The 20,508-nt window shown below is 39.9% G+C and overlaps 1 protein-coding gene across 1 annotated transcript in view; it reads left to right on the forward strand.

Moving 5' to 3' along the window:
• The first annotated feature begins 3,121 nt into the window (after positions 1-3,121).
• Positions 3,122-20,508, forward strand: part of hgd (homogentisate 1,2-dioxygenase) — a 29,506-nt gene continuing 12,119 nt past the window's right edge. The window contains exons 1-7 of the mRNA XM_039745608.1: positions 3,122-3,245; positions 5,188-5,259; positions 6,967-7,055; positions 12,500-12,605; positions 13,882-13,941; positions 17,568-17,659; positions 19,790-19,824. Of these exons, the coding sequence (XP_039601542.1) occupies positions 3,231-3,245; positions 5,188-5,259; positions 6,967-7,055; positions 12,500-12,605; positions 13,882-13,941; positions 17,568-17,659; positions 19,790-19,824 (469 nt within the window). The 5' untranslated portion in view covers positions 3,122-3,230. The remainder of the gene's footprint in view (positions 3,246-5,187; positions 5,260-6,966; positions 7,056-12,499; positions 12,606-13,881; positions 13,942-17,567; positions 17,660-19,789; positions 19,825-20,508) is intronic.

The following is a 20,508-nucleotide window of genomic DNA, read 5'->3' on the forward strand; positions in this document are numbered from 1 at the left end:
GTATATGTTGTAAACTCTAGGGGTTGCTGTTGCCCCGTTAACCCCAACAGACAGACGCTCTGGACACCATGTAAAAGTACCAAGAAGTATTTTAATCCTTTGTCTTCTCAGTGACAATGCCTTAGGTACCAGAGCCACAATAACAAAGGTAAATAAACATAAATCAAGCACAAACTGGAAGAACTTTGGAGCTTCCGCTCTCATGACCTGGGAGTACTGCCAGGCTACAGCTCCCCCTGGTGGCACCAACAGCACTCAACAGGGCTGAGCAACTGAACTCCAAGTCCCAAGATGCCCTGCAGGAATTCTGGGCACAACTACATTACAGGGAAGCTGCCATCTAGCCTTTTGGGGGTGGCAGTGTCCAAAAGTATCTGCCTTTCCCCATCCTTCCATCCTTTGGGTGTCCTGGCTGGGTTGAGCTCCTGGCCTTCCATCACAATGTATATTATAATTAATCATAATATACTGTATAATTAATTCTCATATATTATGTACATGTTTAATAAATAAACAGCAACCCCCCAAACACACATAAGAACTTCTGGCTTGGATAATGAAAAGCTGTTGCGGTCAATAACAGCTATGTAGGTGGTGATAAGAAGGTGGGACCAGTCCAAATATACCACAGGTCAGGCATTACCACTTGAATAAGCAGGTCCAGCTTGGTGTGTCCACAAAAGAAACAAGCCGTTCAGAAGTCTGTTCCATCCAGAGTTCAATGGTTGAAGACACCAGCAGTTAGAATGGTTCATCTTGAGAGTGTTCACAATGGAGCGAATCATTTCTCTTGCTGAGTGTAAAACTAAGCATCGACAGGCTGGTGCAACCCCTTCTAGTCGGTCACGTGGACAAATTCAGACCTGCACTTCATTTTCTGGATCACACATTTTAGCTTAAATTGCAGTGTGTTCATGTTTTTAGTGTATTGCATTCACATAAGTCTCCACGTCATCTTATCCTATCAGATGTACTTGTGCAACATTAAAAATCATCTAAAGTAGGAGGCTTATGCCAGTTCTCTGCAATACCCAAAATGCCACAATACCTGAACTTGGCATAACTCACCATGAGATGTGATATTTCCTTCAACTTAAAAAGTGATAGAGGCTGGCCACTTTTGAATTGTGCCCACGGTATTTTTACCCTTGTGATGTCTTCCAGCAATGACAGCAGCATATTCCCAATTTAAAAATACATTTTAAAAAAATTACAGTAACATAGCAAAAAGAAAGAAGCCAAATCGTAATACCTATAATTAATAACAAAAAAAAAAAAGTTGACCAAAATTAAAAAAAAGGAAAGAGAGCTTCTGTAAAAAGGCTGCCACATGATGTGGCATCTAAAAGTGAAGACAGTGATACAATATAAGTTATAAGGGAAAGAAGCTCAAACAAAAATTAAAATGCTGAGAATCATAACAAAATGAATGTGCAAGTTATTGTCTCTGTGGTCCAACTGATTGGCTCTTAATGATAAAAAATTCAGTAAAACTATAGTTGTAGGTCATTCAGCTGCCCTCTGTAAATATGTAAATGCCAGGATGGCCTCCTACCGCAAAGGTCCAAATTTTTTCATTATTTTTCTCACAGCAAAAAAGCATATGCTTAATAGGTTCTTGTGCAGCGACATCCATCCATTTTCAGAATGATTAAACCGAACTGTGCAGTCCACCCAATTCAAAACTCTGTATCTAGAGATTATTCGCCATCTTGTTAGTAACTGATCTTCACTGAAGTTGTACATTTATTTGGCTGTGGAATGTGCACGTCTTTCACACGTCGGTGAGTTTTCTTCTGGGCTTTCCATTTTTTCACCCACACCCACAATGACAAGTGTGTGAAGTTAACTGACAACTCTAGATTGGCCCAGAATGATCGAAATTGGGTGTGTGACTGTGTGTGTCCTGCAACTGACAGGACAGGACTTGTGCCCAGTGCCGCCAGCATATGCACCGGCTCCCCACAACCCTGTAGTGAATAAACCGGTTAGAAAATGGATGGATGTGCAAAATACCCAACAACAAAACTGTCATACCAAAAACATCTTCTGGAGGAATGGACGAGTCTCGTTCACTTATATAACTGAGCCATGACTATCAAGTAAGCGCTGCTGTTCCAGTTGCATACATGAAAAGAGGAGAACTGCTGAGTCATTGTTTGTGAGCCACAGTCTGGATCCATATGGATTTAATTTGGGGAAGGGGCATACCACACAAATTCTTCAAAGCTGTCACAGGGTTGAAAACTTTCACATTCTGTTTTTATTTTTGGGAAAAACTAAATATGCAATCATTAAGCATTTAATTAAATGTAAAACAAAAGAAATGAAAAGTGATTAAAAACACACCGAAGAGTCTAAATAAATATAGCTAATTAGTTTTAAATATCGCATTAATTTAATGGTTTATACTACTGTATATCCCAATCCAGTACAATATTGAAAACGATTAAGAATTGTACAGTTAAGGGTGCTGCACTGCGTTTGCTAACTAAACTCGCCGTTTTATCACAGCCCTGTTACAAAACTATCCAAGAGATCAATGAACTTTACACTTTGTTGGCTTTTTACCCGAATGGCAGGACAAAGTGCGCGGCAGCCAAGCTCGGTATGGGCGTCTCGGTGGAAGCGCGTAGGTTAAATCGGGATTCTGGGGGGATAGCAGGTTAAACGTATAAAGTTCTATCTATCTATCTACAGTATATACAGAAATGTATCATCACTAGCCCATTACATTCTGAAACTGTTATACTTAGAGAACTGCGTGGATCCTAAAGTCCATATGAGCAGCACCCGGTACCACGAAGGAGCCAGACTTTCATTGATGCTGAGGACACAAACCCCTGCACTAATTTGCGAAGGATCAGGAGTCGACACACAAGTGTGGGAAAAGAACTGAAAAACCGGAGGAAAACAAATCACTCGAAATCGCAGAAAATGTATCGACTCCACACAGTCCCTGACCGGAGCAGGAATCCAACTTTTAGGAACTGTGGCTGACCTTTCCGCTGAGCCACTGTGCCTCCTTCACAGAATTCCAGCATTATAACATGCCTGAGAGCGTGCATTGCGTGGCCACCACACTCTGGCAGCGAATCAACCCCACCGCCCCCCCAGCACTCCACCCCCTGGATGACCCTCAAAAGCAGACTGCTGAAGCCTAACTGCTTCTTCTTACTTGTGGGACTCAAGGGAACCAGCAGGTAGACAGCGACCACTAAAGCGCAAGCATGTCCGACCTCGAGGTACTGTAAGCTCTTTTTTTAAGTCTACAAATAACATTCAAGTAGTTTAGTTCCTCTTCTTCCTTTCGGTCGTAGTTAGCATGCCATAAAAATATCCGTGGCTTATACATTACTTATATGTGGATGTGTCAGAACAAAGTTTTCACGAGTTTGCAAAAAAAATGTTCGAAGTAATGCATTTAGAGAGATTTTCATTTTAAAATGATTATCATCAGATTGGGTGTAGCTCCGCTTTATTATTATTATTTTTTTCAAATAGCTATTGTATGCTTTAGTTTCCGCACACGACAATGACACGCAGAGACAATGAACCCTTTTTCACATTTACCATGAGTGGATTAGTATTTTGCAGATATTAATGAATGTGCAAAAAAACTGGCAAGGAAAGTTAATGTTACTCTTCTGATGCGTGTACAGTACTGTACAGTACACGTTTCTCGAGCTGCTGTGATGTTTCTCTCCTTGCGGAATTATTTTCATCTGGTGGGCGTTCGTAAAGCAGCCAATCACATAGCGTGAAAGCACATCTGCCCAGCTGTTCGTACTTGTTCGATCTTCGCGAGTTTTTGTAGCATCGGTTTTGGTTTCCACCTTTAATACACAATAAAGTATCCATCCCCGTTTTTCAGTTGTAGTATCCAATGCCATTTACCTCCTAAAACAAGTTAACGTAGGCTATTTTCGTCGATCACAAACACCTGTGTATCGCTTGTATAATTTCGATAATGAATGGATGAATCTTGATTACATGATTTTGCAAAAATATTACAAAATAGAATGCCGCCTTCTCTTTTATTTCGCACAGCATATATAATATAAAACTATTAAGCCATGGATTCTCAAAATCATGCATTGCACCGCTACCGTATTTGTTTTGATAAGTGCCTTCTGATAACATCATTAATGACAGTAAACGAAATCGCAAACAGTATATATATATATATATATATATATATATATATATATATATATATATATATATATATATATATATACGGAATGTATATATAGACTCTGCATATATATTGTAGCGAAGGACGGCACTGACGTCCCAGGGGTCTCTGGCGCTACACCTAAAATTCGTCTGTTAACTTGAATTTATTTCATGTTGGGTTTCAATCGTGTTTAATGTTGGTTTACAGCTTTAGGCAATGGGAGTGTTTTATTGAAGTTGGTGGGTTGAGGTATAGTTTGCCCACCACTACTGACTGATGCTGTCGGGAATAAAGAATGGGTGTAATTTGAATGTTGCCTTTTGTAGTGATTGTAGCACATGCTCAATATTTTTTTTAAAAATTGTCTTGCTAAATCGTGTCCTTTTGTCTCTCTCTCTCTCTCTCTCTCTCTCTCTCTCTCTCTCTCTATATATATATATATATATACATACATACAGACTGTTACTATAATTTCCACTTCTGTAAAACTTTGAGTTGCCACAAATATTTTTTTAAGCAGAGGAACTAACTCTATAACATAAATTGGGTGTTTATTTTCAGAATTATAAGAGAATAGCTCAGAAGTTCTGTTTAAAAAGAGTGATGAAATTAGTTGCTTGAAAATGTTAAGTTAGAGAATCAAATTTTTTTTTGCAGTGTTATGTATATATTGTGTGAGCGTGTGCGCGTGTGTGCGCGCGTCCACGCGAAGAGATAGAATGTACAGTAATTGTAATTACTCCATAAACACTGACACAAGTACGGCGAGGTAGCAGAGTGTCGATTTTTCCCCAAAAGAAATTCTAAACACGTAAAATTGCATATTATATGTTATGTTACCTAAACTATTTCGTCATCGCAAGACGGCATTAAGCTCAGCGAATCACCAGGCGCTTAGTCAGTCAAATCCGCTCTGCTGAAATATAATACTGCGAGGAGGCAGCCTGGTGAGAACTGCAACTTGTGGAGTTTCATCATTTTGTGTTTTTCTTTTAAAATTTCTATAGTATTTAACTGGATTTGGCAATGAATTCGCCTCTGAAGATCCACGATGCCCTGGTGCACTACCAGAAGGACAGGTAAAGAATGAATTACGCTTACTTCTAGTAATATATGAATAAAGTAAAATGGAGATAATCAAAGTGTATCGACAGTCATAACTTGTTTTTTGCGACAATATAATGCAATAACAAAAAAAATGACTACCAGACAGTTTAATCCCAGACTTCCACTTCAGAGCCCAGAGCACTGTGGACCAACAGTTTGTCTAAAAGACAGGCAAGAGAAACACGCAACATAACGCTGAAAAATAATCAGAGTAACATAAATACGTGTACACACATATGTACAGGATGGTCTTTGGTTTTGTATTTATTGTATTATATTTATGTATACATTTATTTTGTATTTACCTCTTTTAACATGTTGTGAAAATCACTGTTTCAGACTGTAGTAATGGGATGCTAGCACTTGTTCATCAGGTTACTATAATAGATTTATCATTACCAAACAAATGAACAATTTGTGAAGTCTAGTTATTCCAAAGGTGCCAAAATGTCAGATGCAACCTGAGCTTTAGTGTTTAATGTTTTTTATCCATATTGCATAATAATGACTTCATTTCAACCCATACATCTGGTCCAGGGTTGGCACAGTGGAGCAGTGGTAGTCCTGCTGCCTCACATGAAGGAGACCAGGGTTCGTGTCCTGAGTCCTCTCTGCGGTGACTTTGCATGTTCTCTCTGTGTTTGTGTGGGTTTCCTCCGGGTGCTCCAGTTTTCTCCTACTGTCCAAAAACATGAAGGTTATGTTAGCTGTTAAGTTGCCCCTAGCATGTGTGTTGACCCTTCGATGGCTTGGTACCGTGCCCTGGCTTTGTTCCTGCCTTGAACCCTATGCTAGTTGGGACAGGCTTCACAACACCAGCAACCCACAACCCCAGTCTGGATTAAGCAGGTTAGAAAATGACATAGCATCTGGCGTTGTTTGTGTGTTTGCCAATCAAGGAAAAACAGCTTAACCGATGTTCAAAAAATTTTGCATGTAGATTGCTGTTGGTCTAAATTAAGATAAAAGTTACCTGAGCTTTCAGAAGTTTAAACATTTTTGTGCATTATTTCATAAATGGTCGAGATTAAATTAATGACATTTTGCATGTACAGTAGATTACAGTTAACCCAATTTATCATGTAGAACTTATGAAATTTGAAAAGTTTCATTATGGGGCTGGGTGCAATACAGAGAACAACACACAAACTGATAGTTTTACCCAACTTACATATCGTATGATTGATTCAACTATACAACTAGCCACCACGTTTATTAATGTGGGATTAAACGTCCATTCATGAAACCGCAGTAAATGAGAAAATACAAAGGAGTAGCATGTTCATTGTTCCAACCCAGCAAGGATTTAGCAAAATTATGGAATCCAATCATACACAAAAAGAACAAATTCTCTTCTCATGAGAACAACTGAAGAATTAATTGTTATCAGAAAGATAGTGTAGACGACAAATGGAACACCATCATCTCAGCCAGTGGTGTTTAAAGGGTAACCATTTAAAAAACCACAACACATTGCACAGACAAACCTGCACAACACCAGGTACTTCAGGCTAGGATAGAGTAAACTGTAATGGTGTTTCTTATGATATTGTTCTGTAAAGTGCTTTGTGACAATGTCATTATACAAAGAGCTATTTCATCAATAAGTACTGAGTGATGACCATAAACAATAAAATGAGTGTTTACTAAATAAAATCTTGTCATCTTTGCTAACACAGAACAATCCCCAAGTCTGCCCCTACGGCCTATATGCAGAACAACTATCTGGATCTGCTTTTACATGTCCCCGGCAGACTAATAAGCGAAGGTAAGAATACATTCATTCTTTTAATTTATAGTCAGCAACACAGATATGATAATGGGGGTCTCAAGACATAAATTGGCCATGTACATCATGACTCTTAGCATTATTGTTATTGGTACTCATTTATATTTCAGGAAACTACCTGAGTACTTCCCACATGTACCTTCTACTCCATAAGGTTCAACTCTCCACTTCACAGCAGTGGACACACAAAGTGCTGCACAATAAGAACTGCTTTTTTAAGATCACATTTTTATTTAGTTAATCACCTATAAAAACAAACAGTCACAGAGTTTCAAATAACAAAGGTAATACCACAGTGATAAAATCCAATCCCACCCAGTAAATGCATAAAATCCACTCTCCCTCCATCCCCAACATGAAATCCATGCCACAAAACAAAATTAAGAAAATCAACCGCCAGCAACCCTATAATCGCACCCCCACACATCGCTCTGGAGTTTTCAGCTAAAGAGAACTAGGAACACAAAAGAGACAGACACCAATGTTAAGGTGCTAAAAAATAGAAAGGGAAAAGGGAGACTAAAAATAAAAATAGAACAAAAGCTTAGTACATAGGATTTGAGCGCATCATCTGCCTCCTACGGTACCTACCATAGCTTGACTGATTTAGAAGTATTATTAGTTCTAGCAGTGGATATTTCTAAATAAATGAAATTAAAAAAAAAAATGAAACAACCCAGTGTTGAACTGTCATCAGTTCTGAGGATTTCCCTCTAGATGTAACAATCAGCACCCAATAAGAAGACTTTATTTTTGGCAATAATTAAAAAGAATGGAAGGATCATCTGCAAGGAGAAAGTGTGAAGGAAAAACGGGAATTTTACAGTTAAGTTTACGGAAAGCAAATGTGCAACTATAGACCAGAGGGCTAGGATGCACGAAGGAAAGTAACAGAAACATCTTGTGAATGTGAATGATACAACAGATCAAGGAGGTGGTGCTGCTTAATCTGTCATGTTATGACCAGTGAGACTCTTGTGGTTCTAAATGACAACACATATTTGATAATGCAAAAAAGATTTTTATAATGCACTTATTTGAAAGGTGATGTACAGTATATAGTGTATTCAGAAAGTACTCAATCACCTACACTTTATTCACATTTTGCTATGTTAAAGCCTTGGGCTAAAATCATCAAGCAACACTTAATACCCCCAGAATGACAAACCAAAGGATTTTAGAAAGTTTTGTTAATTTCTCTCTATTATAAAAAAGAAATCCTGGAAAGCAAAAGCAAGGCACGATGCGTGATCTTCTCGGAAGTTCTCGAAAGACATTTAAAAGACCCGCGAGACGAAAGACACTTGCCACTGAGCGTCTCGTGGGGACCGTAAACATAAGACTTGTTGCCAAGAGATTGTCCCAGGGCCGTCTCGCGGGGATGTGGAACATGAGATTCTTGCAAGACACACCCTACTTACAACAGATATCATATAAGAGCACGTCCATCAAAAAACAGTCACTCATGTAAAAGCACGTAGTGCACACACATCCTGTGCTCTCAACACATATAAAGCGTAGAAGGACAATACGGAGAATAGACACCCAAAGGCGTTGGAGAGAAAAAAAAGGCAGATAGATTATGAAACCAGTAAAATTCGAAAGTATTGCAGCATCCCAGCCAGGTTGCAGCCTTTTTGGTTTTAAGTGACTGTTCGGTCCAATTGAGGGAGGGCGGAGTACAGCACGGAAGACTGATAGCGGGGTGTTGATTGATGCGGTAAGGGGGGCGAGACATGGAGGATGAGGGATTGGAGAGGGTGCTAGAAAGTTGTGTTTGGGGTTACGAAGTCCGCGATTGTTGAAGTAAAACGTTTGTGACACTTTATCATGTCAGTCGCTACAGTATCAAAGAAAAGATAGAAAAGATTGCATTAGCGCAAAACAAAAGGTAATTAATTATCAGAACCAGGTGTAACTGAAAAAAGAGAAGGAAAAATCGAGGTCAGAAATAAAAGGCAAAGAGTAGACAACAAAGTCTTCGCATTTGCATCATTCAATGCACAAAACGTGGATTTACACAACAATGGACCACACGCTATGAGAATCTGTGGTACTGCAACAGTTAAAACAATGACAAGTTGAATTTCAAAGAATACACAATTCGGTCAGGTGTATATTTATGATCACGGAGAAGCGATGCAAATTTTAACAGGCAAAAAGAAAGGTAATGTATATATTCCACGAATAACATTACACACCAAAGGAGATCGTGATATGCCATTCGTATTAAAATGTTTACAAGTTTACCATGAGAATAGCTTTTGCTATGACAATCAATAAATCACAGGGACAAACATTAGAAAAAGTCTGATTATTTATTAGAGAAACAGAAACAATAGTCACTCACAGGCAGTTATACGTTGCGTTGTCACAATGTGTCTCCAAAAAATATTGTTTTTAATGAAGCTTTAAAGTAAAAGTGCAAATAATGAAATTGAAACAATTCTAAAGAAAAAAAAAATTAAAATTGTATATCCGATTAACCAAACACAGGGGTTGGCAAGCAAAGTGAGCAGGGGGTGAAGCCCCCTAGTATTAAAAAATAAAAAAAAAAGAAATAGACATATCACATTGACACAAGTATCCAGACCGTTTGCTCTGACACTTAAAATTTGGTTTAAGTGCATCCCATTCTAGTGATCATCATAGAGATATTTCTACACCTTGTTTTTTAGTCCGCATGTGGTCAATTGAATTGATTAGACATGATTTGGAAAAGACACACACCTTTGTATATGAACCCCCAGAATTGAGAATGCATATCTGAACAAATACCAAGCCTTTAGGTTGAAGGAATTGACTTTAGACAGGACTGTGTCAAAGCACAGATCTAGAGAAAATCACAAAAAAACCCTGCAGCAGTCAAGGTTCTCAAGAGCACAGGGGCCTCTGTAATTCTTAAATGGAAGAAGGCTGGGACAGCCAAAACTCTCCCTAGAACTGGCCACCCAACCAAACTGAGCAAGGACCTTGGTAAAAGGTGACCAAGAACTCAATGGTCACTCTGGCTGAGCTCCAGAGAGCCTGTTTGGAGTTGGAAGAAACTTTCAGAAGGTAAACCATCACAGCAGCACTGATCTGGGCTTTACGGCAGAGCACCCCAATGAAATCTCACTTGGAATTTGCAAAAGGGCACCTAAAGGAATCTTAGACAGTGTGAAACAAGATTCTGTGGTCTGAAGAGACCAAGATAAGCGTCATGGCTGGGGGAAGCCAGGCACTTCGCATCACCTGGGCAATACCATTCCAGCGATGAAGTATGGTGGTGACAGCATAATGCTTTGGGGGTGTTTTTTTAGCAGCTGGGACTGGGAGACTAGTCAGGGTTGAGACAAAGCTAAACAGAGCTAAGTACAGAGATATCCTCAAAGGAAACCTCCTCCAGAGTGCTCTGAGCCTCAAACTGAGTCAGAGGTTCACCCTTCAACAGGACAATGACCTTAAGCACAAAGCAAAAGCAACACAGGTGTGGTTTGGGGGCCCCCTTGGAAATGTCCTTGAATTGCTCAGCCAGAGGCCAGACTTGAGCCCAATTAAGCATCTCTGGAAAGACCTGAAAATAGTTGTCCACCAATGGTCTATATCCAACCTGACAGAGAAGAAAGGCAGAAGATCCCCAAATTCAGGTGTGTGAAACTTGTTGTGACACCAGGCTGTAAATGCTGCCAAAGATGTTTCAACTAAGTACTGAGTAAAGGGTCTGAATACTGGGTCTATGTAAAATTTTAGCTTTTTATTTTTTATAAATATGCACATTTTTCTAAAATCCTGTTTTTGCTTTGCCATTCTGGGGTATTAACTATTGCTTTGTGTAGGGAAAGAGGAATTTAAATGATTTTAGCACAAGGCTGAGCTATAGCAAAATGTTAAAAAAAGTGAACGGGTCTGAATACTTTCTCAATCCACTGTAAAATCAATATTTAGGATTGTTACCACCATTTTAATTCTGGTCAAATTTACTAGTTTGAAGATTTCAGATTCTAAAATAGCACAGCTGTTAGGCTTTACTAACTCACTCATGGTTTCCTCCAAATATGTAACCACAAACGTACAACTGGACCAACAATATCAGGAATGTAAAACTTGATATTCATGCTAAAAGTTTAGAAAATGTTATGGATGCAGGTGGCATTGTGTTTAGGGTGGGCACCTCTCAGCTCCAGGACAATGAGTCTCAAACCCATGTTGGGCTGCCTGTCTGGAACACACTGTATATGTTGCATCATTTGGTGACTCTAAATTGTCCCACAAGTGTGAGTGTGTGTGCCAATATGCCCAATGCACCATGCAGGATTGCTTTGTGTCCTGCACCTAGCACTGCTGGAACAGGCTCTGGCTTCCTACAACCCTAAAAATAAATTTAGACAACTCGGTAAATAGATGGATAAATATTTAAATATATGCTTGCATTTCCAATGAGAATAAATCACTGTTTAAAATAAATGTCTTGGTAATATTTTTTAATTTTGTAAAACTTTACCAATTTGTGAATAATTTGTTGGTGTGGAAGCTATTCCCGAATAGAAGCATCAAAAAGGTTTACCTTGTTCTTCAGTAATTCTTAATCCCTACTGGTAGCTGAATAAATGTACAGTATAAAAACCTTTTCTTTCCCAGCCAGGACCCCACTCTAGGAGCAAGCATAGCAGCTCATCTCACTTACTTTACATGAAAAATGTAGATAAGATCAGGCCATTAAGCCCAACAAAGCTTGTCCAAAGTAACATAAAGTTGACATCTGAAGGTCCCTAAAGTCCTACTCTCCACCACAATATTTGGTCATTTATTCCATATGTCGGTGCTTCTCTGCATGAAGAAAAACTGTCTAGCATTTGTGCAAAATGTACTCTTAACAAGCTTCAAACTGTGCCCCAGTGTTCTTGTTGAACGCATTTTAAAGTAACAATCTCAATCCACTCTATCAATTTCTTTCATAATGGTAAACACTTCAAACATGTCACCTAGTAATCTCCATTTGCTTAAACTGAAAATGCTCAACACCTTCAATAGCTCCTTATAGCTCATACCTCTTAGTCCTGAAATTAGCCTAGTCGCCTTTCTCTGGATTTTTTCTGGTGCTGCTATGTCTTTTTTTGTGGCCAGGTGACCAAAACTGAACACAGTACTCCAGGTGTGGCCTCACTAGCATGTTATAAAGCTTAAGCATAATCTCCTTCCACTTTTACTCTAAACATCACGACCTAACAATCTGTCAGCCCTCTTAATGGCTCCTGAACACTGTCTGGATGTGTTGGTAGTGATGGCTCCTACATCCTTCTCTTAAGGTGTACTTTCACATTTCAGACTTTCCATTGAGTCACATAATGTGAAATCTGAATGCCAAGGGCTTCTTCTTTTGAAAGCTCCATCAACAGATCACATATTTAAAATAATCATGTGTTTTTGGATACACTTTACAGCTGGCTCTACCGAATCCTGCCTTCAGTTTGCCACAAGCCGTTTGCCCCCATGGAGCAAGGCTATTTAACACATAACTGGGATGAAGTTGAGCCTGAGCCTAATCAGGTAGAAAATTTCTTTACTTTTATTTGTTATTTGTATTAATGATTTGTTTATTTAAATGAAATGTACACGAGTTGTTTGGAATTTTTATCTTTCTTCCTCTATCATTCTCATTCCACTACTAAAGATGGATATAAAAATAACAAAAGAACGCTGTGTAATAAATTTAGACCAGAACATTTAGACACCTAGGCTTAGGAAGGGTAATATTTGATCCTCCTTCACTTTCAAGGTGTCTGGCCATCAAGCATTTTAAGGGAACACTGCAATCTTGTACTTTGGCTAGACATCTCTCTTTCATACTGGTATGCCCACTGTGATAGATGACCAGGGGTCCTTGCCTGGCCGGGACGCCCTTCTGAGGAGAAGACCAAGGGAGAGGACATATCAACAGCAGTACCTCCCCCGGGACATTACAGGGCAGCCTCAGATGAAGGAGGGCACCTGGACAGCTCCGGAGCCGTGGTCTGCAGCATTTCCACCACACTTGGAAGTGCTGCCAAAAGATGATCAGGGTGCAGTATAAAAGAGGCCGCCTCACTCCATTCGGGGAGCCGGAGTCGGGAGGCAGAACACAGGGCTTGCGAGAGAGGAGTGGAGGTGGCAGAGAAGAAAAGAGAGAAGGAAAGGAAGGACTGAGCTACTGTATATTGTGCGTTTGTGTATTGTGAGCCGGAAAAGACTGAAGAAAATGAATGCGTGTGTTTTTGAGACATTGTTGGTCTGGGTGTCTGTCTGTGTCTGGGCTTCTTCTACACCACTAAATGCCATTTCAGCAGACGTACATAGGGTACCCCCTTTAAAGCAGCCACCCTGTCTGCACACTCAGGCTCTCTCTCCACTTGCCTGTGTGGCTCACCTGGTGGCTTCTGTGAGTGTTTCTCCTGCTTTGTGCCAACCTGTTGATGCTCCTGCCACTTTCTTTAACTGTTGCCAACAGGATATGCCCTATAACAGACTATAAAAATATCTTGACAAGAAATTCTCTTTAAGGTAAAAACATAAGCATGTTAAAAGTGTGATTAAACAAGTTAAAATTCTGCAATAGAGAAATTATGGAAAAAGAGTGATGGTGTAAAGTGATGTTGAGATTTTAATGTGTATTCACCACAACTGACTTTCTGCATAAGTAGTGTGATATCTGCACCTGAAGATAGGAAATACAAAGTGAATGTACACTTGCTTACCAATAATGCAGTGCACATTCATGTATAAATGGGTTTTTTATCTTTCTGTGTTAGTTTATAACTAATATTTGAGGTTACATGCTGTTTTTCAGCTCCGATGGAAGCCATTCATAGTTCCTAAGTCAAGTGAAAAGAAAGTCGACTTTGTCATGGTAAGTTGTCATTTCTGTTGCTTTTATTGCTGTGTTAACAAATAACATTAACGTTTGATCCTGAAACTGCAGACAGCAAAATTATCGAAAATGTAAGGTTTCTGTAACCTTTTTGTATGGAGGGAAACACCAAGAAGTCCAGAAAATACAAATATGGCCAGTTTATTTACCTTAAAGTAGATATAAAAGGGGGTAGCACGGTGGCGCAGTGGTAGCGCTGCTGCCTCGCAGTTCGGAGACCGGGTTCGCTTCCGGGTCCTCCTGTGTGGAGTTTGCATGTTCTCCCGTGTCTGCGTGGGTTTCCTCCCACAATCCAAAGACATGCAGGTTAGGTGGATTGGCGATTCTAAATTGGCCCTAGTGTGTGGGTGTGTTTGTGTGTGTCCTGCGGTGGGTTGGCACCCTGCCCAGGATTGGTTCCTGCCTTGTGCCCTGTGTTGGCTGGGATTGACTCCAGCAGACCCCTGTGACCCTGTATTCGGATTCAGTGGGTTGGAAAATGGATGGATGGATAGATATAAAAGAGTGAAACATACAGGAACTAAAAAGCATCTTAAAACACCAAAACTTCCCAACTGTCTCTGTGCGCCAATATGTTCCCTAAACTGTTTTCTCATGCTTTGCCCACTTGCCTATCTCAAGTAACAGCCAAAAAATATCCCCTTCCCCACCCTCTATCTTTATTAGACTTGGCCTCTTTTCCTCCCACCAGCTCAGCACTCATTTCAATGTAAATCCCAACTCTGCATGCTGTAAGCCTATGAGTATGGGGCAGCTTAAACCCCATTCTGGACTTATTTACTTCAGAAACACCAGACTGGAGCTTCTTCCACCACCAGTGCTGCCCCATAAGACAACTAGGCTTAGTCCACATCCTTTTATATACTGTATATATATATATATATATATATATATATAGTATAATATATATATATATATATATATATACAAATATATATATATATATATATATACTCAGCAAAAAAAGAAACATCCCTTATTCAGGACTGTGTATTTCAACAATAATGTTTTAAAAATCCAAATAACTTTACAGATCTTCATTGTAAAGGGTTTAAACAATGTTTTCCATGCATGTTCAATTAACCATAATCAATTACTTAACATGCACCTGTGGAATGGTCGTTAAGACCTTAACAGCTTACAGAAAGTAGGCATTTAAGGTCACAGTTCTAAAAACGCAGGACACTAAAGAGACTTGTCTACCGACTGTGAAAAACACCCAAAGAAAGGTGCCCAGGGTTCCTGCTCATCTGCGTGAACGTGCATTAGGCATGCTGCAGGGAGGCATGAGGACTGCTGATGTGGCTAGGGCAATAAATTGCCATGTCCGCACTGTGAGACGCCTAAGACAGCGCTACAGGGAGAGCGGAAGGACAGCCGATCATCCTCGCAGTGGAAGAGCCCGGATCTCAATCCCATTGAGCACGTCTGGGACCTGTTGGATCGCAGGGTGAGGGCTAGGGCCATTCCCCCTAGAAATGTCCAGGAACTTGCAGGTGCCTTGGTGGAAGAGTGGGGTAACATCTCACAGCAAGAACTGACAAATCTGGTCCAGTCCATGAGGAGGAGATGCACTGCAGTACTTCAAGCAGCTGGTGGCCACACCACATACTGACTGGTACTTTTGATTTTGAGCCTCCCTTCATTCAGGGACACATTGTAAAACATTTTTAGTTTGTCTTATGGTGTTGACTCTTTTAGTGTTCATACAAATATTTACACATTAAGTTTACTGAAAGTAAAAACAGTTGAAAGTCACAGGACATTTCTTTTTTTGCTGAGTATATATATATATAGTAAGAAAGGTGCTATATTGCACCCAACCCGGCACAGTCTTGACACAGGAGGCATGTATAAAATAAAAAGACTTTTATTTTTCTTCAGCTGGAGGGTGCGTCTTCCCAGTAATCCCTACAGCCACAACACAGTCCCAAGCACTGAAACCACTCCACAAAACACTCTCTTCTTCTACGTCCACAGCTTTGTCCTTCTTCCTCCCGACTCTGGCCGCCAAATAGTGGTTGTTGGCTCCCTTTTATTGGGTACCCTGAAGTGCTCCAGGTGTTTGATTGCCAACATCTGGCTGCACTTCCAGGTAAGGCGAAACCAATGTCCAAAAGGAGCCAGCCGCTCCTGTTGCAGCACCTCCTGGCGGCACCTGCAGAACCCAAAAGAGCTGCACAGAACTCCAACCCTCATGAAGCCCTGGGGGAGTCCGAGGCACCGCTGCAACCCAGGGAGGCTGCCATCTAGCATCCAGGAGGTGATACTGGGCTTGTCCCCCTTGTCCCCCTGGCAGAAGTGGTGAAGGGGTGTCCCGGCCAGGCATATATTTATATTGGATTTTAGAAGGCCTTTGATAAGGTGTTTAAGCAAACAGAGATTAAGAAATCACATGATCAAAGTATATAAAATTATGAAAGGAATTGGTACAGTGGATCGTTTTACTTTAAAATATGTTCTTCAATAAGAACACATTGGCACATTTGAAAACCTAAGGGCAAGTTTTCTCCCACAAACCACAGACAGATGGAATACATTACCAAATACTATGGTGGAAAGTAGGACTTTAATTTAAGGAAGAATGCAGACATATCAAAAGCAGCACCTCCCCCGGGGCACAAGAGGGCAGCCTCACATGAAAGAGACCAACCTGACAGAGGGCGCCTGGACAGCTCCAGAGCCGTGTATAGTATAAACATGTCTTTTGGGCTGAAAGGCCTTTTCTCGTCACAATTGTTCTAATGAAACCTTCAAAGGAGAAGATGTCCAGAGTACACGTGCCGCTCTTTCTACTTGAGGAATAGCTCATTTCTATAAACTACCAGGTTGACTCTAATCCCACCTTTTAGCAGCATTCCTTTCTTAGTGTATTCAGTTGCAGCCACATGAGTGGCCGTTTTGAAGAATCTAAGAGTCTATTCTCATTAACAAGAAGGCTGACTTAATAAAGTGGCCAAAAGGTATACATTTTCATTTTATTCTTGAAAATATATCAGAACATTTGTGCATGATAAGAGCAAGTAACTCTGTAATAAAGCAGTTATGCTGCTGCGGCTTCACATATCCACTGCCCTGTGGTCATATCATATGCTCAAGTGTTAACCGTGTGGAGTTTGCACATTCTTCCCATATTTCTGTGGGTCTTCCTAAGGGTACTCTGCTTTTCCATGTTCTTTTCCTCTTTGCTTTAATGTGGCAGTTCCAAATTGGCCCCTGTGTGAATGTGAATGTGCGTATAAGTGGGCCCTGTGATGGACTGGCACCCTGTCCGGTGCTGTTTCCTAGGCTCCAGCTCCTGTAACACTGAACTGGATTAAGCAGGTTTAAGAATGTTATGTACGAGAGCGGCATTGTTCATTGATATTATATTTGCTCTTTCAGATCTCTGAGACTCTATGACGATAATAATACTTTGTTTTTAGATGGTAATTGTAAAGTAAAATATAATGCAAACAATTCTGCAAAATCTGTAATTTAATTATTTTAACTATTATTACAATTATTTAGTTAAAAGTTTCTATGTAACATTTTAATGAAAAAAATATATTTCTCAAATCATTTTCTTCACAATAAGACTTTCTGCAAAATATTCTTTATTGCAGGGTTTGCATACCCTGTGTGGTGCTGGCGATGTTAGATCTCACAATGGCATTGCTGTCCATATTTATGCCTGCAACATCTCCATGACTGACAAGTACGTTCTATTTATATATTGTGTGTGTATATATGAAGTGGTGAATTGTAGTGGGGAGCTGGTGAAATGTGGGTAAGGACAGGTGTCTGCAGTCAACAAGAGACAGAGAAGAGAGAGGTTGGGAGCATGCACCGATACAGAGCATCACCGCACCCACCACACATGAACCACCTCAAAGTCCCACATTAGGACCCGAGCACAGCCGTGCAACAAGTGACACCTCAGCACCACCCTAGTTCAAATGGATTGGGACAATGTGAGGTTTTTACAGTAGCTGGAGTACCAATCCTGCCACCAACCCCTGAGTTTTCCCTGCAAGTTGGAGGACGGAACCTAGCAAAAGGTATCAATACACCATCTCCACAACATGGAGCAGGTTACAACGTGGGTGCTTTTTGTGACATTACAGTTTTTCCTTAGAATTAAACCACGTCTAATTCCTTGTGAAAGCAACTGAGCAACCTTTACCCAAGGTATGTTGATTGCATTTAAAAAGCAAGACCACTCTTTGTTAGAAAAGAAGCTACAGGGGACAATAAGTGTAGGAAATATAAGAAAATGTCAGAAAAAAAACTTAAACTGTTTTATAGCTTAATCTCAAAAGGTACAAAGAATTAACAAGAAGTTTGTTAAAAAGATAACAAACGAACCCACACAAAACAAAATTCTATTGCCTTATTGGGTCTTCCTTTTAGATATTTTATCTCTCTCTAGCAGGCATTTTATCTGTTCTGACCTTCCTTCCCTCTCAGATGAGCCTTTGTCCTTTACCAACCCCTATAACGACAGTCGGCCCTGTGTGTACGGGCCAGACTGCAGTCCAGTGCTTGAAGTGGGCTGGTACTCACCACTACTCTGTTTCAGCACTTCTAGATTTTATTGTTTGGAGTATCAGAAGTTTTTCCATGTGTACCAGCAGTGGTTGAAGTCAGCCAAAACTCAGCAAGACATTGTACCAGTACTTCTACCCTTTACTTTTCAGAGTATGGTCAGTTTTTCTTTCAAGGCCTCCAAACTGACACTACTCACAACCTCGCAGTACTATAATGCTACACGTGTTGGGTGGCAGATGGGAATTGTAGAGAGGGGGTCTCCTGCCTTACATCTCTCCATATACTAGCTTAAATTTGTACGAAGGGGACCCCAGCTGAAGAAGGCAAAACACCTGGAGTACTGCCTGTTCCTTTTTTCCATGTCATCCACTATTCCCATACATTTTGTTTTGTCCAGCATCTTTCTACAGTGACCACCACTGTAAGTCACTTTACAACTATAACATTAAACAAGATTGGTTTATATACAGTACATACATTTTACAACTGGACGACAAGTAGATTAAGGGACCTTGAGTAAGAGGCAGGGATTGAACCAGCAACCTTCCAATTTAAAAAACCAACTCATTGGCTGCAGAGTGGTGATACTCGTAACTGTCCTCCAGTCACCTGCTACCTACCTGTAGAGCCATGCAGTGGTGTCCTCCATTTATTATATGCTTTAAACTGACTGTGTGCTTTCTACTACTTGCAATGCAGTTTAATTGAATATTCAAACCTGAAACACAAACTTGAAAGAAACCCACACTTAGTTCCATATACAGAAAACTACTAGCCCATGGATATGATAGATAGATAGATAGATAGATAGATAGATAGATAGATAGATAGATAGATAGATAGATAGATAGACAAGGCACTATATAATTAGATTAGATAGATAGATAGATAGACAAGGACAAGGCACTATATAGATAGATAGATAGATAGATAGATAGATAGATAGATAGATAGATAGATACTTTATTAATCCCAAGGGGAAATTCACAAATATGTTTAGAATTATTAAGGCCAATCTTTTACATTTATAGTTTTATGCATTAAATGCTTTATTAATAGTTCCAGCTACAATCTTCTTTTACATGTGCTTATTTTGGCGAAAAAAATCATACTGCATGTTCAATGTTTATAATCAATAATAAAAGATATTGATAAAACATCTCTGCATATTAAGGACTAGGAAAATAATTGTGTAGTACTTGCACCTGACATGCCTAACAAGTATTAGGAAGCTGTGCATTTCTAGATGTATGTGCAACTTAATTTAATTAATGTCCATTGTTAAATATTGTTGCAGATGCTTTTACAATGCAGATGGTGATTTTCTTATTGGTGAGTATACTATTATGCCCGGATTTGCACCTTTTTCAATAATTAAAATTCTCGAGTGAACTTTCTATTGATGCCCCTTCAGTGGTTGACTTCTGTCGCTTGTCTGATGCCATCAGGACAGGTTCTGGTTCAGCTACAACCCTGAACTGGATCAGTAAATACACAAATCAGAGGTAAACATTCTACTAAGTCAGATAAAGTGGACCACCTGTTGAGCCACAGTTCCATTCCATCTGAACTAGTGTGTTGCTGAGGTTTCACCCATTGTATGGCTGCACTCATGTCCTAATCTGGGATCCTGAGCTGGTTTGTCATGTGTTGGGTGTGGTAATGCGCTGTATCAGTGCAGGTTCCTAACCTCTCTCTCTCTCTCTCTAAAGGAAAACTACTTTAGATATGGAAATAATTAGCAAACTCCATAATGATTGTGTCCAGGACAAGATCTGAATTCTGCCTGGCAATTACTTGGTTAGAAAATGTAAAGAGTTTCTCTGAGATATACCTCTTACTAGTTTGATTTGATTTTTGCTTTACCCTATTGGCAGGATGCAACCTTAGACAGGGTGCCAATCCATTTCAATGTGTGCACACTTCCACAGCAGTCCAAATCAAAATGCACACTGTTGACATTTGAGGGGAAAGCAGAAGGGCTTAAATAAAAACCCTACACAGGTACAGAGAGAA

The sequence above is a fragment of the Polypterus senegalus genome, chromosome 2 (assembly GCF_016835505.1).
Source record: "Polypterus senegalus isolate Bchr_013 chromosome 2, ASM1683550v1, whole genome shotgun sequence".
Taxonomy (NCBI): Eukaryota; Metazoa; Chordata; class Cladistia; order Polypteriformes; family Polypteridae; genus Polypterus; species Polypterus senegalus.